Source organism: Mirounga angustirostris, unplaced genomic scaffold, assembly GCF_029215605.1.
Source record: "Mirounga angustirostris isolate CCGP_5_RB_7025 unplaced genomic scaffold, mMirAng1.0.hap1 SCAF_3, whole genome shotgun sequence".
NCBI classification, from domain to species: domain Eukaryota; kingdom Metazoa; phylum Chordata; class Mammalia; order Carnivora; family Phocidae; genus Mirounga; species Mirounga angustirostris.
Window position 1 is genome coordinate 64,801,022 of NW_026991711.1, and position 22,335 is coordinate 64,823,356.

Here is a 22,335-nt window from a genome sequence, read left to right on the forward strand (position 1 = left end):
TGTTTTCGGGAAGTCATGGTAAGTTTGAGCAGATAGTCTATGGGCATTGAAATTATCTGACAGTGGAAAGCTGTTCTGAGCCAGGTTGACACTACTAAACAAGCTTGCAGGGGGTGCGGGGCTGGGGCGGTGGTTGGCTACACTGTTGATGTCAGTGTGATGGCCAGCTGGAAATAAACAAGGGGCCCTTTGTTCTACTAGTGGCGAAAACTTTATATGAGTGAGAATGGAATAGCTTAATGAGCCTTAAGTGGTACCCTGGACAAATAGGAACTGAAACCTTAGTGAGAGTCCAGGTCCGATTCACTCTTTGAATTTACTTTTTCTATTAAAAAATATATCAAACATAGGAGCAAGTGTAGAGAATATTATTTGAACATCTGCATACCCACCCATCAGCTTTACTAAACCTTAACTTTTTGATATTTTCTATCCTCTTTCTTCCATACCCAGAGGCTGTTAAATACTCTGAGATTCTGAATTTGACTCATTGGGGTCTCCCTCCATGCCAGGGCCTCTGTGTAATGCAGCAGGCACTGGGTTTTGTAGCAATAAAAGCATAGTTCTGGAGCCACTTGAGACTATTATGAAGATTCCAAATGTGGCAGTGAGATCAGACTGCAGAGCCAGGGTTCCACAGACCTTACATTCTTGACCAGTCTTGTGTGTTTCCCCAAGGGATGAGGAGAGATGGTGGCCCAGGAAGTCACTCATCAAGGTGAACCTCAAACACACATGGTTTGAGGATCTCTGGTTTAAGGGTAGTGTTTTTCTGTCTTTCTTGATTGTAACCCACAGTAGCAAATTGCATTGCATTGTGCATTGCCAGTTGCACGGTGACCCTCAGCATATGCGCGTGTACGTCCATACACACTCACACAGTGCACATACCTGTGAATGAAGGTGTTAATGAAATAATACCCTTTCTTTGTAAGCTGCACTGTAATATAGTCTATTTTGTTGTACAAAAGCTATTTTGTTTGACCAAACTGATTTCACGTGTCATTAATAGATAGGAACCCATGGTTTAAAACAACAGTGAACCCCGGTTTAGAGAACCGTTATTTGTCTCACGGAGCAAACATTTTTTTAAAGGGTGTATTTGGTTTAACGTTGCTGAACATTTTATAAAAAGCTTTTATCTATCCCTGACCTAAACTTAAAGCTTTATTTCACAATTTATTCATAAAAGTCCCATGTAAAACTAAGCAGATTCGAAGCTCTTTGGGGGTTCAGGTTATTCTGCATCGTAATCCTAATCCTCTCCTAATCCTCTTCAACCATTGCTTTAAGGCAGCCTTTTTTTTTTTTTTTAAAGATTTTATTTATTTATTCATGAGAGACAGAGGCAGAGGGAGAAGCAGGCTCCCCGCGGAGCAGAGAGCCCGATGCGGGACTCGATCCCAGGACCCTGGGATCATGACCTGAGCCGAAGGCAGACGCTTAACCGACTGAGCCACCCATGTGTCCCAAGGCAGCCTGTCTTGATTAAATAAACAGAACTTGAACACAGTGACTTAACTATTTTTTATAAATTCGGGATCGTTAAGCCACAAAATCAACCTTTCCAAATAAAACTGAGTATAAGTCAAACTGCCAAGTGAGAAAACCCAGCTCTCAAGTCTCCTTTGCGTCAGAGTTTACCTCTCTATACCATGCTAAATAAAGTCTATGTGAAGAATAAATGCTGCAGGTGTTGCTTTATATTTATCAAACTCATCAATTTGTGTGTAACCCGGCTGACATCCTCCTCCCCTGGGGGTGCCTGGCACCGATCATGACAGCAGGGCTTTATGTAGCACTTTTGTTGGGAGAAGTTTATATAAGATTTTTTATTTACTTATTTGACAGAGAGAGAGCGAGAGAGAGAGGGCACAAGCCGGGGGAACAGCAGAGGGAGAGGGAGAAGCAGGCTCTCTGCTGAGGAGGGAGCCTGATGCAGGGCTCCGTCCCAGGACCCTGAGATCGTGGCCTGAGCCAAAGGCAGACACTCAACTGACTGAGCCACCCAGGCGCCCTGGGAGAAGATTAGATAATTGTACTCAGGTACAAATTTCTGTCCAGGGAAGCAGAAGAGAAAATGATACTTACTGCATACTAAGCAAGCAATCGTTAGAGATTTCGAGCTAGATTGATTCTAAAATACTAAAATGAGTTTGCTTGCTCTAAAATGTTACAAACAGGTACTTTAAACGCTAATAAGGTAGCTCGGTTTCCAAAATCTGGAAAGAGAGGGTTTTGTTTCAGCCAACTATTTCACAGAAGAAGTTTAGAAGAATATATATAAGTGGTGAGATTATTAGTGTCCTATTTTTTTTTCTATTCCATTTATATATATTTGCCAACAGTGAAGATGGATTACTTGTACGGTTCTACCTCAGGAAATTTAAATGGGACTGTTGAATAACTGGGAAAGAATGTCTCCTTTGGATGACAGGGCCAAGAAGCATTCAACTGATTTTCAGGCAGAATAACAAGTGTGACAGCAATACTTTTTTGTGTACATGTTTATGTACCATGACTGTACACACAGAGAACTTCTAAAAAATACAGTTCTCAAACTTTCTGGTCTTATGACGCCTTTCTACTCTTAAGAATTACTGAGAACTTCAAAGAACCTTTGTTTATGCAGTTTAAATCTATCAATCTTTACCATTTTGGGAATTAAGACTGAGAAACTTAAAAATATTTATTGATTCATTAAAAGAGAATGATAAACCCATTGTATATTAACAAAACATTTTTATTTAAAAAACAGTATTTAAAAAGAATTATTGAAAAGACTGTTACAGTTTTATTTTATTTTATTTTTTTAAAGATTTTATTTATTTATTTGAGAGAGAGAATGAGAGACAGAGAGCATGAGAGGGAGGAGGGTCAGAGGGAGAAGCAGACTCCCTGCCGAGCAGGGAGCCTACAGTTTTATATCTCTGCAAATCTCTTTAATTCCTGGTACAAGAGATGACACTTGGATTCTCATACCTGTTTTTGCATATCATCTGTTGTGATAAATTTTTTTAAGTTGAAGAAAAGATAGGACCTTGGGGCCCCCAATGAGAACTCTCTGGTCCTTTGAAAACCACTGTCCTATAAAGTAGTTTAGAAGAATATATATAAGTGGTGAGATTATTAGTGTCCTCATTTTTTTTCTATTCCATTTATATATATTTGCCAACAGTGAAGATGGATTACCTGTACAAACTCTAATTGAGAAAGGAAGAAGCCTGCGCATGTTGAGGAAAGATTATAGAGACCCTCAAAATCCAGGCAGAGAAGTTTATACTCGGGAAAGGAAGGAGCCTCTGTAATTTCTTAAATAGGAAAATGACTCGGTAAAAATTGTATTGGGGAGTAAATTGATTAGAATGGGAAGAGAGGAGCTACTTCAGAGGTTGTTGCAGTAATCCAGGAGCATGGTGAGGTGGGCTAGGCCTCACGTATTGGTGGAAATGGAGAGGAAATTTCAAAATCTGAAAGACATTTTGAAAGCAGAATTACCAAGACTTGGTAAGGCGATGTAGAAAGGGAAGAGTCAAAGATGACTAAGAGTTTTTAAGTCTAAAACATTTGAAGAGTACTTTCTCCCTTATATCCGACCTTTAATTTTTTCTGAAAATTATCCCAATAAAGCTAATTAGGGTTTTGTCTTGCTTTTTTTTTTTTTTTTCAGAGTTGGCCAGCCCCTTGTAGAGCCTAAGAGAAAGTCAACCCAGTTCCCAACTGCAATTGGTCAGTTACTTCCAGAAGAAAAGAAAGACCTATGACATCCCTGGAGAGTTCTTACCTATGACATCCCTGGAGTGTTACTTGCTGCAATCATCCCTCAGGCCCTGCAGGCAATAACGGGCTGTCTATCCAGTTCCTGTTTGCCTTGGACACCTGCAGTTCACCTCTTATGCACTCCAGCACCCCCATCAGCTCCCTCTTCTCCTTCACTAGCCCAGCAGTGAAGAGACTGCTAGGCTGGAAGCAAGGAGATGAAGAGGAAAAGTGGGCAGAGAAGGCGGTAGACTCGTTAGTGAAGAAATTAAAGAAGAAGAAAGGAGCCATGGATGAGCTGGAGAGGGCCCTCAGCTGTCCAGGGCAGCCCAGCAAATGCGTGACAATTCCCCGGTCCCTGGACGGGCGGCTGCAGGTGTCCCACCGCAAGGGTTTGCCCCATGTCATTTATTGCCGAGTGTGGCGCTGGCCTGACCTCCAGTCTCACCACGAGTTGAAGTCGCTGGAGTGCTGTGAGTTCCCATTTGGCTCCAAGCAGAAAGAGGTGTGCATTAACCCCTATCACTACCGCCGGGTGGAGACTCCAGGTGAGTTTTCTCCCTGATAATCACGGTTTATTTTAAAAGTTGAGAAACTGTATCCCAGTTGATGAGGAGTGATGGGGCATCAGCAAGACAAAGACCCCCCACCACCGCCACCAAAAGAAAAGGAAGAGGGAAAGGTTCAGTTTTGAGGAAGTAATCCAGACTTTTATAGTCAGAAAAATCTAGAAAGAAGGTACTTTCAGTATACATGTAAGTTTTGTGTGATTTTGAAAAATGAAGTTTGGATGTATTTCAGAGTTATCATCGTCAATGTTTTTCTAGTTCTTGGGGTCTTCGAAGGTCTTAATACGGCCTTGATATGATTAACTGTAAAAAATAAACATCCTCCTTCCCATCCTCTCTCCCTCAATGAAACCGGACTAAGCTAAAGAAGGGTTTTCACTGCCACTCTGCGCGAGCTCAGGTACATGGAAGTATTTCTCCCTGGGTCTGCAAACAGCCGATGCAAGAACTGCTGGAAATCCTCCTAGGAAGGAAAGCACCAGGGGCTAGGAGGGATTGGCAATCGTTCTTAAATGTGGCTTTAAATGTAAGAAGGTATCGTTCTGAAACTCTTCACACACCCATATGTGTGTGCGTGGGCACATATTTCCCCCCCTTTTTGAAGTCTGGTGTTACCTTTGTCCTTCACACTGGCTGTAAGAGTTTGACTCCATTTCTATTTGGATTGAGTGTTCTTGTGGCTACAGGAATGCAGGTTTTTTTTTTTTTCTAAAGATTTTATTTATTTATTTGAGAGAGAGAGAATGAGAGCGAGCACATGAGAGGGGGGAGGGTCAGAGGGAGAAGCAGACTCCCTGCCGAGCAGGGAGCCCGATGCGGGACTTGATCCAGGAACTCCAGGATCTTGACCTGAGCCGAAGGCAGTCGCTTAACCAACTGAGCCACCCAGGCGCCCCAGAGATGATTTCTTAATGAACATTTTTTTCATTGGGTATATTCTGAATGTTTAATATAACTCAAATCTTTGAAACAAAAATTTCATAGTTTAGGTTTGAGGTTCCAAAATGAAAGATGGGTGGAGATTGTATTAATTTTAAGGTAATATTTAAGCCATCCAGGATTTTTTTATTCCTAACTTTGATTTTTTTATTAGAAAAAGCAAATTTATATTTAACTTTCTGGCCATGTTTAAAGTAAATATTTTGAGAACAGTGAGGATGCTAATATTAAGTGAGTTTACTGGGTTCCTAGTTACCATAAAGCTTAATTAAGTTTTGCATTTGAAATCCAAATATTTTGACACCCCCACCCCTCATTTTAGGACCATTGAAGGCTGCACTCTGATTTTCTTTTTACTCACACAACCATTTATATCATTTATTTAAGTTCTTTTCTAACTATCTGTAGTGAAGGTCAAGTTTTAATTTTTAAATTTTCAATCCTTTAAATATCAATACTTTTGTAATACAAATGAATTACTAGACAAATGAAATTTTAAGAAGACTTACAAATGCAAGTCTAGGTTTGTTTTGTTTTTTTACTATAACAATATATTTTATATCTGCATTTTAACAGATATAAAATTACTCTGTCAAGTTGCTATTAAAGTTTCTAAACGTTCACTCTCAATTTCAATACTGTATCTTCCTTGACTGGTACCTAGCATCTGGTTAAGTGTTACCAGTCCCCAAATCTCACTTTGCATGGCTTGTGTCTTGTAGCTTCTATGCAAAAAGTGTTTTTGTAGTGTGTGATGATTTTACTCTATGTAACTGGAGCTTATTTCAGGAGTATAATTTCTTCTTTACATAAAATACCCATATATAAAAACCACATGACTTTTGAAAGAGATACAAAAGCTTTTTCAGCTCTGCTTTGCACCCCATATGCGGAGTAACTCCTGCCACTGTTCTCCCCCATGTAATGCTTAGTTGTTAAGATAGTGTTATATTTAAAAGGTGGCATAAAATTGAAACCAATGTCTGTAATCTCACTATGTCATATTTGTAAGCAGCAGTTATGATCTAGAAATAGAATTTAATAATTAAGAATAGCTATTGCTATGGATTGAACGTTTATGCCCTCCCCTCCAAATTCATATGTTGAAAACCAAAAATGCTTAAGGTGATGGTACTAGGAAGTGGGGGGCTTTAGGAGGTGATTCAGTCATGAGGACAGATCCTTACGAATGGGGTTAGTGCCTTTCTTAAAGAGGCCCCCATCTTAAAGATCCCTCATCCCTTTCCACCATGTGAGGGCACAAAAGATCACAGTCTGCAGCCTGAAAGAGAGCTTTCCCCAGAACTCCGGCCTCTGGAACTGTGAGAAATACATTTCTATTGTTTATAAGCCACCCACTCTATGGTATTTCTATTATAACAGCCCAGATGGACTAAGACAGCTATGTTTGGAGTGGAAGTATTTAAAAATATGATCAGGGCAAATCTAAGGTAAACTAGCCAGTCAAGCCAAATAACAACCAGGATGATACCATCGGTTTTCTTTACAGAAATCACTGCCTTTGGTTTTACGTGGATGGTAAAAATACGTTATGAAGACATTTATTTCAAACAAAGAAAACTAACCCCCCCCTTTTTTTTTTCTTTTAATGTCTCAGATCTCCGGCCCATGAAGAAATAGAAGTCTCTGCATTCAGAGGGTGTGAGGCATTATGTTTAACAATGTTAGGAATACACTATAGATATTTTACGGTACAACTGAAGTCACAGAGATTATTCCAGTTCTTCTTCATCCAAAAAAGAAAAATGAGTGTTTGTTTGAACCATGTTAGCATTGTGATGAAGAAGTGTCATTGCAGAAGAAGCCATATACCATTTACTCTGTCGGGCCCTCCTTTTCAGACTATTCATGAAGCAGGTCGTCTTTTTACTCCTCCATATTCATGGAACACATAAAAGGAAATGTGACGGCTTATCATCCAGCTCATTTTTGGATGATGATGTTGAGTGTTCTGTAATGTCATATATTACACACGTAGATGCACATACTGGCTTTTAAAGGGGGAAGAAATAATTTGCTTCTCTGCCACCCTCAACTGTGGTCGTTAGTTTTAAAACTTGTCATTTACCTGTTTGAGTTTATTTTCTACCTGTAGAACAGAAGACTGTTGCTTGTTAAGAAAGAGGTAAATGTATGATGGCGGGGAAGTGGTAGGCTTTGTGACCGATGTTATTGTGATTTTGTCGCTGTCGTTGTCATCTGTTTATTCCAAAACATTTATTTTTTATGAAAGTTTTTACCAATACTTGCATGTGGTAACAAATCAGTAGTGTTGTTAAAAACAAGAGCTAGCCCATCCATCTCCAGAAACAACCTCTTTTAATCATTCTTGGCTAGTTCTTTTACATGTCCCCTCCATTATCACTAAAAATTACGGAGATAACTCTAGATAACATATTTATACACCTAGACAATATATTTATACATTAATTACTAGAAATTATGGAGGTAATCCTACATAATATGCTTATATATCTGTTTCTAAACTTTTCACCTTGAGATAATTTCACTGACTAATATAAAAGATTTAGCTAACTTATATTAACTTCTTCACTGTTTTTAAATCTCTGATATCTATATTTTAGTTTATGGTTTATGTTATTTTTTGGCTATTGTACTGGTTTCCATCATAGGAGCTGGGGTAAGAATTATTTTCCCTTAGAAGAGCTTTGCAATTGCCTTTGACCACTTCCTCCCTGTTTTCTCTGCTTCTCTTTCTGGAACTTACGTTGGTCACAGGTTGCAATTTATTGATTATCTTCTTTCTGCCAGGCACTGTGACACTTTAAAAGTCAATAGGAACTAGGAAGGCCTGGATAATACTTGCCATTGAGAATTGCATCCATTCCTAACTTTTTGTATATAGATTCAGGATCAAAAACACTTTTTTTTTTTAAAGTATGGAACCCAGAAGAAACATACATAGGGCTTTATTTACAAGTTTTCTTATTGATGCTTATCTTTTATTTATTCACTTTTATTACGCTCTGTTTATATTTTACTTAATAATTTTTAGGTACCTTTAGATCTTTCTGGTAAAGACAAGTAGATGATTTTTTTTTTTTTTTTTTACTTTAGCAGCACTACTGAGCCTGAAATTTAGGCTGGCCATCTGAATAATTCAACGTGTCTCTGAAAGAAAAATATTCTGGGCATCACTTAGAAACCAATTTTGCCTTAAAAAAAGAACAAACCACTTTATTGGCAGAATCAAAGGAAGACACAAACAATTAGGCCTGCAGAAGGCCAGATAATAGGGCAGCTCTGGTAATTTCTGTGGTAGGAATGAATAGGCAGTCCATTTAGAGTGCTGACATCAGAATGATTCTCCTCTAAACTTTTTACTGTGACACTCTGTTTAATATTCAGTTTGCAAGAAGAGTGTTTAAGAGCTAAACATTGGTGTTTAGCTTGCTTCACCAGCTCACTTTCTGGGAAATGATGGGACCTTAATTGGCAGTTTTACAGTAAGCACAAAGAATAGTGGATGGGCAGTTCCCAGAAAACAGAGTTTTATCATGAAAAAATGGACAGACACAAACAGCAAGCATCCACTGGATTTTGTGCCAACGGGCCAATGCTCAGTTCTAATCCACTGGGTCCTTTCTCATCCTAGTGCTGCCGCCTGTCCTCGTGCCAAGGCACAGTGAATATAACCCCCAGCTCAGCCTTCTGGCCAAGTTCCGCAGCGCCTCCCTCCACAGTGAGCCTCTCATGCCGCACAACGCCATCTATCCGGACTCTTTCCAGCAGCCTCCGTGCTCTGCCTTCCCTCCCTCGCCCGGGCCCGGGCACGTGTTCTCACAGTCCCCATGCACCGCCGGCTACCCTCACTCCCCAGGAAGTCCCTCGGAGCCAGAGAGCCCCTATCAACACTCAGGTCAGTAAAAGCCATTGTCCGTCCACATGGGGTATGAGCCAACACGATCAATTACGGTGGGACCATCATAATTACAATCACTCTTACGTTCATACGGAGCTTTGCCGTTTACATGGCCATGTCCTGTGGGCCTTCAGACCCTGCCCTCCTCTAAGATCAGGGCCATCTGGGAGCAGTTATTCTGGAGCTACAACATATCTTTGCTCTGGTTTCTGGTTCTCATCCTCTGGAAGAAGCTAAATGGGTTTGAACAGCGTCTCTGGGAATTTCCAGGGATTTTTTTTTTTTTTTTTTTAAGGTAGCAGAAATAAGGTTATAAAATACTTCTCTAACCCAAGCAAGAAGACTTGGCCTGAGGGCAAGCAATGTGAGGGGTCCTTGCTTGGCCTTTTTTCTGGCTGTCTCTTTGAATAAACACAGGAAGTCCCTACCTCCAAAAGAAGTATGCCTAACTTCACTGGGGCAGAGTCAGGGCTCCCCTAGCCAGTGCAGTCTCCTTTTGTGTTGTGTGAAGTCAGCACAGCATCCTGAAGATGGAGCTGTTCAGTAAACGCTTGCTGAGCTGAAAAAACCTATGGAAGGGAAATCCTGTGCCAAAGGGAGAACCAAGCACATTGTCACAGTTCCATGTGCTGCGACGCCTGTAAAGTGGGTCTAAGTTAGATCATGAAGAAAAGATTTATATGCACCTCATATGTGTGAGCTAAACCATATCCTGAGTGACAAATTCTCCGAGGCATGCATAAGCTCATTTGGTGCTAGATGTTACAATGTGCCTCCTCATTCATGTGTGCATATATTCCTTTATTTAACAGCTATTTATGGAACGTTTATTATATACAAGCATTGCCTTAGGGAGCTGAAAGGAGGATTAAAAGATTGGTAAAAATTGTCCCTGTCCTCACAGAACTTACAAAATGTGGGAAGACAGAAAAGGAGTTGCTGCCTCCTTTCTGAGTTAGTCAGTTCTTCCTTTTGCCCTCTCAGCGATACAGCAACTATATTCATACACATCTACTCTTGCATTTATCACACTGCATTATATAATTCCTCATTGTATATCTCCCCCATTCGACTGCCAGTCATCTTCTCTTTTACATGTGTTGCACAGACCCTAAAACACAGTAGTTGCTCATCAGTTGATTGCCGAGTAAACGAATCCCCACACAGGCATTTGGAACTGGGCTAGAGCTCAGGCTTATAGCTGTTGATGTTACTGAGTCAGTGAGTAATGACTGAGCACCTGCTAAGTGCCAGGCACTGTGCTACTGCAGGGGGTACAATGATGATTGATTCTGACAATAGTTTCTGACCTTCAAGAGGTAATAACTGTTGAGAAGAATCATGTAAGTAAGCAACGAGGCTGTCGCGGTCCGGGCAGGTAACGATAAGGACGTGAGCTAAGGAAGGGATGTGGGGATGGAGAGAAGACAATGAATTTGAGGAGGTAGACTCCTCAGGGGTCATTCCACACGGGGAGAGGGGGAGATGGTTGCCGTCTTACAAGGGGCCGGATTCACCGAGAAAGGGACACAACAGGGAGAGAAGTCATTTGAAGACAGAGCCGTGGCTAAGGGACAGGAGGATAATTATGTCACAGAATACGTATTTACTTGAAACCTATCTGTGCTATAAAGATCACCTGTACTGAGCTTGTCTTCCTGCACTGGTGAAGCTAACAGGTTGATATTGTTCCCTCTTCCCACCCATGAAGGATGGACCCCAACACCCCTGCGGAAGCTGGTTAGTTTTCATGGAGGGAATGGCTCTTTTAATTTCAAAGAAAATAATTCTTTTCTGAACGATTAACAGCAAAATGCAACCTGAATAACAGACCCTTAGATGAGTGAGACTAAAAGGAGATTCTGAAATTAATTGGTTCAGCCCCTTAATTTTTTTTTACCAGCTTTATTGAGATATAATTCATATATCATACAGTCCACACACTTAAAGTGTGCAATGTAGTGGTTTTCATACATTAATTTTTAAAGTTGCAGTAAGATATATATCATATAAAATTTGCCGTTTTAACCGTTTTAAGTGTACAATCCAGTGGCATTAAGGACATTCACAGTTCTGTGCAACCATCCCCACCATCTATTTGCAAAATTTTTTCATCCACCTAAACAGAAACTCTGTACCCATTAGCAGTAGCTCCCAATTCTCCCTCTCCCCCCTCCTCCAGCCCCTGGCAACCTCCAGTCCGCTTATTGTCTCTATGAATTTGCTTATTCTGGGTACCTCAAAGTGGAATCATGCAATATATGTCTTTTTGTATCTGGCTCATCTCAGTTAGCATAGTGTTTTCATAGTTCAACTATGTTGTTAGCCTGTGTTATTTACTTCATTTTTGTGATTGAATAATATTCCATTATATAGATATACCACATTTAAAAAAAATCCATTCATTGGTTGATGGATATTTGGGTTATTTCCACCTTTTGGCTAGTGTGGATAATGCTGCTCTAAACACTGGCATGCAAGCACCTGCTTGAGTCCCTGCTTTCAGCTCCTTTGGTCATATGCCTAGGAGCAGATATGGTGATATGGTAACTCTGTGTTCAAACTCTGAGTTTTATAGATAGACATACTCAAGGACCTGCAGAAGAGCCACCTTGCTCTATACCTTTTCCACTAGGCTCGTAGTTTATTTTCTCACAAGGAAATGCCTATCCATGGTCACACAATGTGGTCTGTTTTAGAATTGCCAGCAGTGCCTGGCAAATGTACGTGGCTACACCCAACAATTGATCTCCAGACTCAGAATTTCTGAGGGTGGGACCAGGAATTTGCATCTTTAACAAGTTTCACTGGTGATTTTTATGCACACTTAAGTGTGGGAACTACAAAATTCAATTCAACAAAAGCAGACTGATTCAACTTTTCATGTCACTGAACTCAACCCACTGCTAATGTAACAAGTCGATTCTGAACTGACATTAGGAATGTATACAGGAGGGCTCAGTTATTCTGAGGTTCTCACTAAAGAGTTTTCCCTCTCCTGCAGGAGTTTTTATTGTGTTGCGAATTACTTTCTGATACGAAATTATCTACTGAATGCACAGCATTTGCCTAACCATGATCACTGTCCAATTACAGGAACTGATATTTGGGGAGGGGAGCCCTTCTCCGCATGCTTTGGGCACAAGGTTATAATCAGGTTTCAGCTGTTGTGCATTTTGGGGGTGTATTTGGAACAATCTCAGAGACAGTGCATCCCTGTGGCCGTTGTACAATCCATGACAACAGGAATTTAAAAAACTAAGCTCAAAGAAGGTTTGGCTTTCTGTTTTGAAAGCCAGACAACAGACCCCTGCACTATTGAGAAAGCTAGGAGAATAGCTCCTTGATTTGAAAATCTTATCATGCAGTCACTGGAACTTAAAACTCTGAGATAACTCCTAAGTCAGAGGGAAAACTAATCAACCGTTTAGTGAGGGTGTCAGGACAACCGATAGCTTCTGTGTGACACAATGTCACTGCAGAATAGCCTTATGACATGACTGGCCTCTCTCGAGCAATAACCCTATGTACCAAGCCCAGGAGTTTCACAGCAAGAAAGGTTGGATCTGACTGTCTTTGTGTAGTGTATCAGTTTGACATGCTTCTGTTTTACTGCTTTCTTTTAGTTGACACACCACCCCCGCCTTATCATGCCACAGGAGCCCCAGGGACCCAGAATGGCCGACCCGTAGATGCCACAGCTGATAGTCATTTAGTGCTGTCAGTGCCTAATGGAGGTAAATTTGTAGATGAACAGCTCAATGTAGCTGTTTTCCAAGAGCATTTCCTATTACCCCAAAACAAAACAAATTAAAAAAAAAAAAATGTGCTAGCCTGCTATTTCACATGTCTTTGAAGGGGCAGATAGCATGGCTTTGCATTTTAACTTTGGCGTTCCTCAGCACCATAGAGTGAATGTTTGTTTATCATCCTGGTTACTAGAATAAGTTAATTTTTTATTCTAACCTAACATTTAGACATTTGTAGTTCTTGATGTTTAGTACAGAAATGGGTATTTGAGTTAGCAATTTTGTCCCAGTTGTGTTTCTACTATAGTTTTGTAGTGGTGTCTTTGATTTAGCTTAGAGGGGTGCTCTTAGAAATATACATAAATATGTAAATAGGGTTTTTACAGAATTGTATCTGTTTCTTAAAATAGGCTAGGTAAATAAATGTTGCTCAGTCTTTTTTTTTTTTTAAAGATTTTATTTATTTACTTGACAAAGAGAGACAGTTAGTGAGAGCAGGAACACAAGCGGGGGAGTGGGAGAGGGAGAAGCAGGCTTCCTGCCGAGCAGGGAGCCCGATGCGGGGCTCCATCCCAGGACCCTGGGATCATGACCTGAGCTGAAGGCGGACGCTTAACGACTGAGCCACCCAGGTGCCCCAAATGTTGCTCAGTCTTAATGTTCATATAAACCACAGGGTGATCTTAGGCAAATGTAGATTTGGAGTCCTTAGATCTGGGGTGGGATCCAAGAATCTGTATTCCTCACAAGCTCCCAGGTGAGGCAGAGCCGTTCAGGAACCACACTGAGTAGAGAGGGTCTAACGGAGCTTACGATTTCAAGTCTGCCGGGGGTGAAGTCTTTTGTAAGTAAAGATCCTTTTGTAAATCAAATAATAACCCCTAAATTTTTCATAAATTTATGTTTTAGTGCACATAGGAACACACTGTAGATACAAATATTACAAGAATATTCAAAGAAAAGAGAGCTAATATAATCAGTCAAAAGACAGAGAAAGAATGTGGGTGGCAAAGAAAGAACTCTGAACTTTGGTTGGTTACTGGCAATTTACTTAGCGTTGAAAAATTTGACGTGAAAACATAACGTTCATGGATTTCCTAATGAAACATAAAGCTGTCTTTAAAATATTTTATGACCTAGAAGTATTTATGACATATGTATACAATGGAGAATGTGACTCTATGTGGAAGTTTTTTTTTCTTTCTTAAATAATTTAAAGTCCTGTCCAGTGTTTTTGATTTGGCTTTCATCATATCCAAACTATCATTTTTCATCCTTTGTTAGAAAATGATACTCTTGTCACCGGGATTCCGTTTGGTCCAGTGACAGTAATACCCTCTCTTTCACATGTAGAGAGGAGGTGACCTGCCCCCTTCCTTGGGGCTGTCTCCTCTCGGGGTGATGGGATTTACATTGATCTGTTCATAGCGTTGTTTGTCACACCCTCCCAATACTAATACATATGAGTACAGATGCTCTAGCCATGGGAGAGTCACAGGGATCGGGGCCTCTGTGCCTCACGTGTGGTGACCAGATGAGCTCACCACACAGATCTTTCATCAAGTGACAGGTTTGGAAAGATCACGAAGAGCATCCTCGTCTGGCAGCCACCTCTCCTGGTTAACAGCATGAATGTAAGTGTCCAGGTGGGATCGTGAGATGGGAATCCGGGCATGACGGGAGTGATGTGCTCTCTGGTTCTTTTTCTTCCAGACTTTCGGCCAGTTTGCTATGAGGAACCACAACACTGGTGCTCAGTCGCCTACTATGAACTCAACAACCGGGTTGGGGAGACATTCCAGGCCTCCTCCCGAAGCGTGCTTATCGATGGATTCACAGACCCTTCAAATAACAGGAATCGATTCTGTCTTGGACTTCTTTCTAATGTAAACAGAAACTCAACAATAGAAAACACCAGGAGACACATAGGAAAGGGTAAAGGCAAATATGTCATTCCTTTATGTGTTCTTCGGAGCTAAAACGTGGGGAGAGAAACAAGCCCCGTATTGCCCGCGTAACCTGGCAGGCTGGTGGCAGGGGGTGAGCTGGCAGAAGGTACAGAGGCTTGCAGCCTCGTGGTCTCTCTGCTTCTAGGGTCAGCATAGCATCTTTCGGCGGGTGGCGTAGGATAAGTATTATGAAGACAAACAAGAGGATAAATATGAAAGCAGGATGAAATTATTAAATAGAAGTATCATGAATTAATGTTTGAATTGCCTTAAAGATGCTTAAATAAGGAAACTTCAGAAGAGGAATTCTGGCGGGGTGATTATATATATCAGGTAAAGTACCTTTGGAGATTAGAAGCTAGGTAGTGAAAATCATGACTATTTATGTAGGGAAACCTTTGGTAGTGATTGGGGTTCTCCTGTGGTCAGGCATTGTTAGGAAGCCAGATGGACACAGGCCTCCCTGAGGTCTGGCCAATGAAGTTTTGAAGTCTATCTCATCGGTGTGATCAACGGTAGCAAATCCCAGCTGAGTGTGAGGTCTCCTTGTGTATCTTTAAATCATCTTCTTTGTATTAGAGTAGCTGGTAGTGTTCGATACCTGGTTGTCCACTATTCTGTCAGACTACCATGCAGTCATAGTTATACAGAACCTTTAGCGTCATTCTATCTTTTCGCTCTCCATCCAGCCCTCAGGCCACCTCAGGAAGGTAGACACAAATCTTTTCTTTTAGATTTCCAGGGCAGATTCATTATTGTACTTGGTGATACATTCTAATATTCTTCCTAACATACCTCCTAAATGTCCCCTGTTATAGAAAACCTATAAGCCATTGATTAGAAACAGGCTGAATTTATTCATTGATGTTCTAATGGTGATATTTATGTTTATTTATACCCTGTATTTTTCCATAATGGCTTTGAGGTGGCTTATGGGAAACCTTTGCAGTGAAATGATAAATGAAAAATAGAAAATCAGAAACTGGGGGCTGGGGGCAGCAGGGAAGGAGAACACAACTAAAGGTTAGCATTGTGGTTGCGATTAAAATTGTGCTCTAGGTTTCCTGACAGGGAGGACAAAAAGTGGAAACACAAAGGTAGTGTAATTTTATCCCAAAGAAGGAAACATAGCCGTTCTTCAAAGGAAATACTTTCCCTTTGACTGAATTCTTAAATAAATTTCTCAGTTCCTACAGGTTTACTTTCAAATGATTTTTATAAGAATCTTCAGGTGAAATCTAAAGGCAGAACATTAAAACATAATATTGTGGGGCTGTGTGCTGACGGGTTTTGTTTTCTAGGTTGGTCTGTGTATGAGACTTTGGCTAATGCCACTTGGTCCAAAGATAGAATTCAAACGCGAAAGGAGTGTTGAGTGCCTTCTGCGAATCTTTCTGCAAGTATCTTGTTAAAAGTTCTGCTGATGCGGACATGGGAGTTGAGGTTCTGTGTGTTACTGGCTGAGAGCTAATCCCCGAGTTAAGAAACCATAGGAACAAGAGCTAGGACTGACGGCCTCTTATGAAAACCAGGACATCCACCTAAGTGCTCACTGGATGAAAGGGCACTCCACCCTCTTGTGGTCCCCACTGCGAAGTCCGTATTCTCAGAATGCTGTTTTGGAAGTGCTTTACTGAGAAAAAAATAAAGTTAGAGGAGCTCTAAGCCATGCCATAAAGCATGGGGAAAAATCAGCTTAGAATATTTTTAAAGGAAGAGCTATCAGTCTTTACGAAGTCAGGGGACTGTTTCTAGGGTGCTCCCTTGGATTATTTGGTTCTGAGCAGCATGGCTTCCTGAATAAGTTTGCAGCAAAATGCCTCCTAGATTAGTGAATAAGTTAACTTGTTCTTTGGAGTTAATTAATCAAGACGCTTAGATTTTGGAGATAGGCATTCATCTCACAAATCTTTGTTGAGCATCTATTCTTAGCCAGACTGTCCCACCATTAGGGATGAAACATTAGGGATGTTTCCTTGGAATCAAAGAAACAAAACAAAAACAAAAACAAAAAAATCTGGCTTTCATGGGTTACACATAAGTAAGGAAAGACAGAGAAGGAAAAATGTTATATATGTCTAAGGATTCGTCTAGAGGAAAACACAGGAGAGGAAGAGATTGGGGAGAGCTTGTTATAAAGTAGAATGGGATAGCCAGGGAAGGCTTTCCTAACAAGGTGACATTTGAGCAGAAAGAGAAAGAGGGAATTAGCCACATGGAGGGGGAGCTTTCGAAGCAGAGGGAGCAGCAGGTGCAAAGGCCCTGAAGCCTGCCTGGTATATACCTTGTAAGAAGAGCAGGGAAGCCAGGGTGAGTGGAATACAATGGGTAAGGAATTGGGGAAGTCGTAGAAGAGGGGATAGGACCAGGTCACAAGAGTTTACAGATCTGAATTTTCACTTTAAAAGGATTCCCTTTTAAAGCTAGTACAGTAAAATTAAACTGTTTAGTGGGGGAAGGGTGAGAGGTTTAAAAACACGCACGAAAGAGAAAACTGAAAGGTTCTATAACAAATGTTAGCTTTGATTATTTCTGGGCTGTGCCTTTGTGGCTGAGTTTTATTCTCTGCATCTCTGTATTTTCTCAGTCGTCTCTCGTGGGCTTTCTTGCTCATGAGAGGATGGGCGGGGTGTGGGCCGTGACCTGTCAGGGCAGGCCTGGATAGCTGCAGCAGTGCTGAGAAGCATCTCCGTGCAGCCCAGCCCAGCAGAGCAGCTGAGTGTGAGTACTGAGGTGGGCCATTCCGTGGAGTTCAGTTGGGCCCCAGTCTGTTTGCTCATCATATTGTACAAAGAGATTTAAAGTTTTCAGGTTCAGATTTGGGGGACTGACCTTGCCTCCAGCCTAGCGATGGCTTTGTATGGCTTTGTACGAGGAGCCTCTTTCTCTAGAGAAGCTACTGCCATCTTCTGGAGAAGCTTTATAATGATGACATAAATCCTGGAAGGCTATGAGGCACACCCTTGGAGTTGTGCAGTGCACAACCGCGGGCATCGTTCTACTGAGGGCCTGTCCTCTGAACCAAAGCCCTGGCATGGATCTGGAAATCTGTGCTTTTATATTATTACTTTTCTCATCATACATTAAAACATTATTTATTTTGGAAAATGTCAAACATATACAGAAGTGGACAGAATCGTGTAATGAATATTCATATCACCCTCTCCAGCTTCAGTAATGATTCACAGTCTGTGCATTCTTTTTTTTTTTTTTTTAAAGATCCCATTTATTTATTTGAGAGAGAGAGAATGAGAGAGAGCGAGTACATGAGAGGGGGGAGGGTCAGAGGGAGAAGCAGACCCCCCGCCGAGCAGGGAGCCCGATGTGGGACTCGATCCCGGGACTCCAGGATCATGACCTGAGCCGAAGGCAGTCGCCTAACCAACTGAGCCACCCAGGCGCCCCCAGTCTGTGCATTCTTATCCTCTATCTCTCCACAGTACTTTTGTGAGAGTATTTTAAAGTAAATCTCAGACTTCATATCCTTTCTTCATAGATTTGAGTATTTATATATTTATATAAGGGATTTCTAAATAAAAGTACCATTATTACACCAAGAAATGGGCACTTCCTTAAAGCTCTGAATGATCCTGATATTCAGCCGTGTTTTTAAAATGGTATGCAGAAGACAGGGCAACAAAGGCAAGGGGGAGATCGATTACAAACTCATGATAAGGTGTTGAGTTTGTGCCAGGAAGTTTGGGATTATTCTAAGGGGAATGATGAGGCACCAGAGTCTGAGCAGGGTGATGGGGTAATGAGACTTACATTCTGTGCTGGTATTTGTCCCTTCCTCCCAGTCAGCATTCCTTCCACTCTGGGACTCTAACTTTATCTTTCTTCTGTTAGAGTCCAGAGCCTCAGAACCGTCTCACCAACCGAAGCAACCCACCTTCCTCCCAGTCTTTCCTGTCATTTCTTTGTCTCATTCAAGACTATGGAAGAGGACCCAAAGGGAACACACTTGCAGTCTGACTTAGCAGACCCAAATGAGAACCACAGTGTCTCTGGCCCTAAGTAACCACAATACAGGACTCCACACTCCCTCATCTTATAGAACACAGGCGGCAGTCACACACAAATGGGAAGCCTGGGTAGAGAGGGATGCAGCCCAAGAGATGTTGGAAGAGCTTGCCTGAGGACCACACTGCCCAGGTCCTCTTTGGCATCTCAGGAAGGGCATTATCCTGTTGCTCACTGTTCTCTATGGAGATTTTGAATCTAAAATACAAGTCGTTTAAAGCCACTGTTTTGGCTTATCAAGTGGATGCAAATAAAATATCTGCCTACTTGACTTTTTTATTTTAAGATTTTATTTATTTATTTGAGAGAGAGAGCCCAAGAGGGGGTAGGGTCAGGGGGAGGAGGAGACTCCCTGCTGATCAGGGAGCCCAACATGAGACTCGATCTTGGGACTCCAGGATCGTGACCTGAGCTGAAGGCAGTCGCTTAACCGACTGAGCCAGCCAGGCACCCTTGACTTTTATTTAGATGCCACTGTCTCTAGCCAAAGCCCAGCCTCCTTCACAATGGGGTTGAATTCCACCCTTGTCCTGCCCTTCAGAGCCGACTCAGGCCTCCATGTGCTCATCCCATTGACTCTGCCCACTCTTTTTGCTCAGGGCACTAAATTCCTGCCTGTCTGCCCAGGCTCTTCTCTGCTTTCCTTATTCTGCCTGTGGTTGCGGATAATACTTTCACAGGGTTGAAAATCATCCCCTAAATAAAGACCAGAGTCAGATAACAAAAATCCTATCGATTCAACTTAGGTTCTGGGAGGATTATAAATTTGAAGGTCCTTCAATTCAAATACATCCTGAACACTGGGCCATCTCATTCTCTGGCTCTTTCCACCTTGGCTCACCCTCTTTTTGAACAACCATAACCACCGCAGGGGCAGACCTTCCCCCCCGGGAGCTCGTGGGGACTGGGAAAGGAAGTCTGCTTGTATTTGCCCCAGCCTCCCCTCCAATGGGTCAGTGCAGCTGGTAGCCATGTCCCAGCTGGTGAGGAGCATCCCGCCTGGACTGAGCATCCAGTGCCGTGCTTCAGCTCTGTGACTCCTGACCAGTCTCCTCAGTGACGTGGCTGGAATACGCAGCGCTGAAAACCATTCTTTTCTAAAATTCTATTAAGGGAAAGGAGATGGGAAACGGAAACAATAAATATGCTGGGAGGCAGTCACAGCTAATGCACTGTCGCCTCGGGTGCTCCTGAGAGCCTGACAGGGGCAGCCGGTGGCTGGCGCTCTCAGTGAGGTTTTCTAAATGCACGGCTATGCAGAAGCCCCCAGAGGTCTGTGAATTCTATTATTTAAAAATGGGTATTTTCAGTTTGAGGGGACCCAAAATCTATCCATGTGCGTGTATTCTGGATCCTTTCTGTGAACCCCTTGTGACCGCATGGCGATTGTATTTGCAATCACGTTGACCCCTAATGCTGGAGAATTTGGTTTCTGCTGAAAGGCTGGAGGAAAACTGCTGGGATTTAATGTTCACTAGACTAGAACATCTTCATTTTATCTAACCCCAGTCCCTTAAGGCTATAAATGTATGTTAAGTCTTAAACCCAGACACTTGGGGGAGAGAGTCAGCTCAGGTTTAATCTGGAGTGAACGTTAGTATGGGCAGCATCAATCTCAGGGTGGTGTTTTGCTTTTTAGTCCAAAAATGTGAGGTAAAGTTAAAATAAGTGACATTTTGATGATGAGTCTTTATATCTGAAAAGGTGGCAAGAATTTCGTTGTTTCTAAGTAAAATACAGGCATTATTTCTGTGATCTATAATAGCAGGTGACAAGTTCTAAAATGAAATAGATCTCTTTGAGGTATTTATTAAGACAAATGGATCCGTAATTGTTGTTGGAATAAAATGTAAACTTCATTTATTGTTTCCTCTGAAGTGGGTTTAGTGTATGCACGTCAGTGACATTTCCACGATACTATCTGTGCCCAATTTCTATTTTTGGTTGATACATGGACCCAAAGGACTCTGTGATGTTTTCTGCATTGTGTATTTACTTTGCCTCTAATATTGTGAGCCCTTACTCTTGGAGTGAATAAGCGTGAGATTGAGAGTGACAGAAGGAGCAGTACAAGAGAGCCTCAGTAATCATTGTAAACATGGGGTGCAATCCACTTTTAAATGGATTCATGGGAAAAAAACACCACAGAGTATCATCAGAACAAGTGGGCATTCGATCACACTTCTTTTTTTTTTTCTTTTTAAAGATTTTATTTACTTATTTGAGAGAGAGAGAGAGCATGAGAGGGGGACGGTCAGAGGGAGAAGCAGACTCCCTGCCGAGCAGGGAGCCCGATGCGGGACTCGATCCCGGGACTCCAGGATCATGACCTGAGCCGAAGGCAGTCGCTTAACCAACTGAGCCACCCAGGCGCCCTCGATCACACTTCTTACTACGGCTGGTGATACTAAAATTAATTCATAATTCATAATTATAAAGTTATAAAGGCATAAACAAATTGGGATAGAAATTAATTTCTCAATAGATCGTCACAGACCTTGAGGTTGCAATGAGAAGGGAATGGTGTGAATCCTAAACTAAATAGGCTGCTGGTGCTTGAGGCATGCTGTGTTTACCTCGCAGGGGTGCACTTATACTACGTCGGGGGCGAGGTGTACGCGGAGTGTGTGAGCGACAGCAGCATCTTTGTACAGAGCCGGAACTGCAACTATCAGCACGGCTTCCACCCGGCCACCGTCTGCAAGATCCCCAGCGGCTGCAGTCTCAAGATCTTCAACAACCAGCTCTTTGCTCAGCTGCTGGCTCAGTCAGTTCACCACGGATTTGAAGTCGTCTATGAGTTGACTAAGATGTGCACTATCCGCATGAGCTTTGTTAAGGTGAGGCGTGCTTGCTTTCAGATAGTAAGCTGGAAGGTGAAAAACAACATAAAACAACCCCCAAAGCATTCTTTGGGTGCTGTGGCAGCTATTCCACCCGTTCAAGTAGGCAACCGGGTTTTTGTTGTTGTTGTTTTGGCGGGGGTTTCTCTTGGAACTTGGCTCCGTTGTTTCCAAGAAGAGCTCCTCCAGGAGTATCAACTCTCTTGTTTAGCAGTTACAAGGAAATTCTTAAGCGTTTTACTTTTGAAGGAAGAACAAGTTAAGGTAGTAATCGGATTTTTTTTTCATGCAGAAGATGAAGTGACAATGATAATTTTAGAGGATTTGATGCCGTTTTTTTTTTCATCTCTCAAATTCCTGAGCACTGCTGTCTCTCCATAAATGTTGTTGAATGTATCTGAATTGAATACAACATTGCCCTTACTCTTAGCATACAGGCCAACAGAGGAGATCATATTTATAAATAAGCTACAAAATAGACAGTGGTGGCTCTAAGACAAGCTAGTGTACATTAAGTGCTGTTATAAAGGCATAAACAAATTGGGATAGAAATATTATGTTGTGTATGATTAACTCTGAGTGAGTAGTAGATGTTCTGTT

The 22,335-nt window shown here is 41.7% G+C and overlaps 1 protein-coding gene across 10 annotated transcripts in view; it reads left to right on the forward strand.

Moving 5' to 3' along the window:
- The window catches only part of SMAD9 (SMAD family member 9), a 75,291-nt gene that overhangs the window by 45,209 nt on the left and 7,747 nt on the right, over positions 1–22,335 (forward strand). For 9 of the 10 annotated variants that reach the window (XM_064586180.1, XM_045869323.3, XM_045869322.3 and 6 more), the window contains 5 exons: positions 3,671–4,307; positions 8,905–9,168; positions 12,798–12,908; positions 14,634–14,855; positions 21,476–21,732. In XM_064586180.1, the coding sequence (XP_064442250.1) occupies positions 3,896–4,307; positions 8,905–9,168; positions 12,798–12,908; positions 14,634–14,855; positions 21,476–21,732 (1,266 nt within the window). In that variant the 5' untranslated portion in view covers positions 3,671–3,895. The remainder of the gene's footprint in view (positions 1–3,670; positions 4,308–8,904; positions 9,169–12,797; positions 12,909–14,633; positions 14,856–21,475; positions 21,733–22,335) is intronic. The other variant, XM_045869324.3, reaches the window with a different exon arrangement.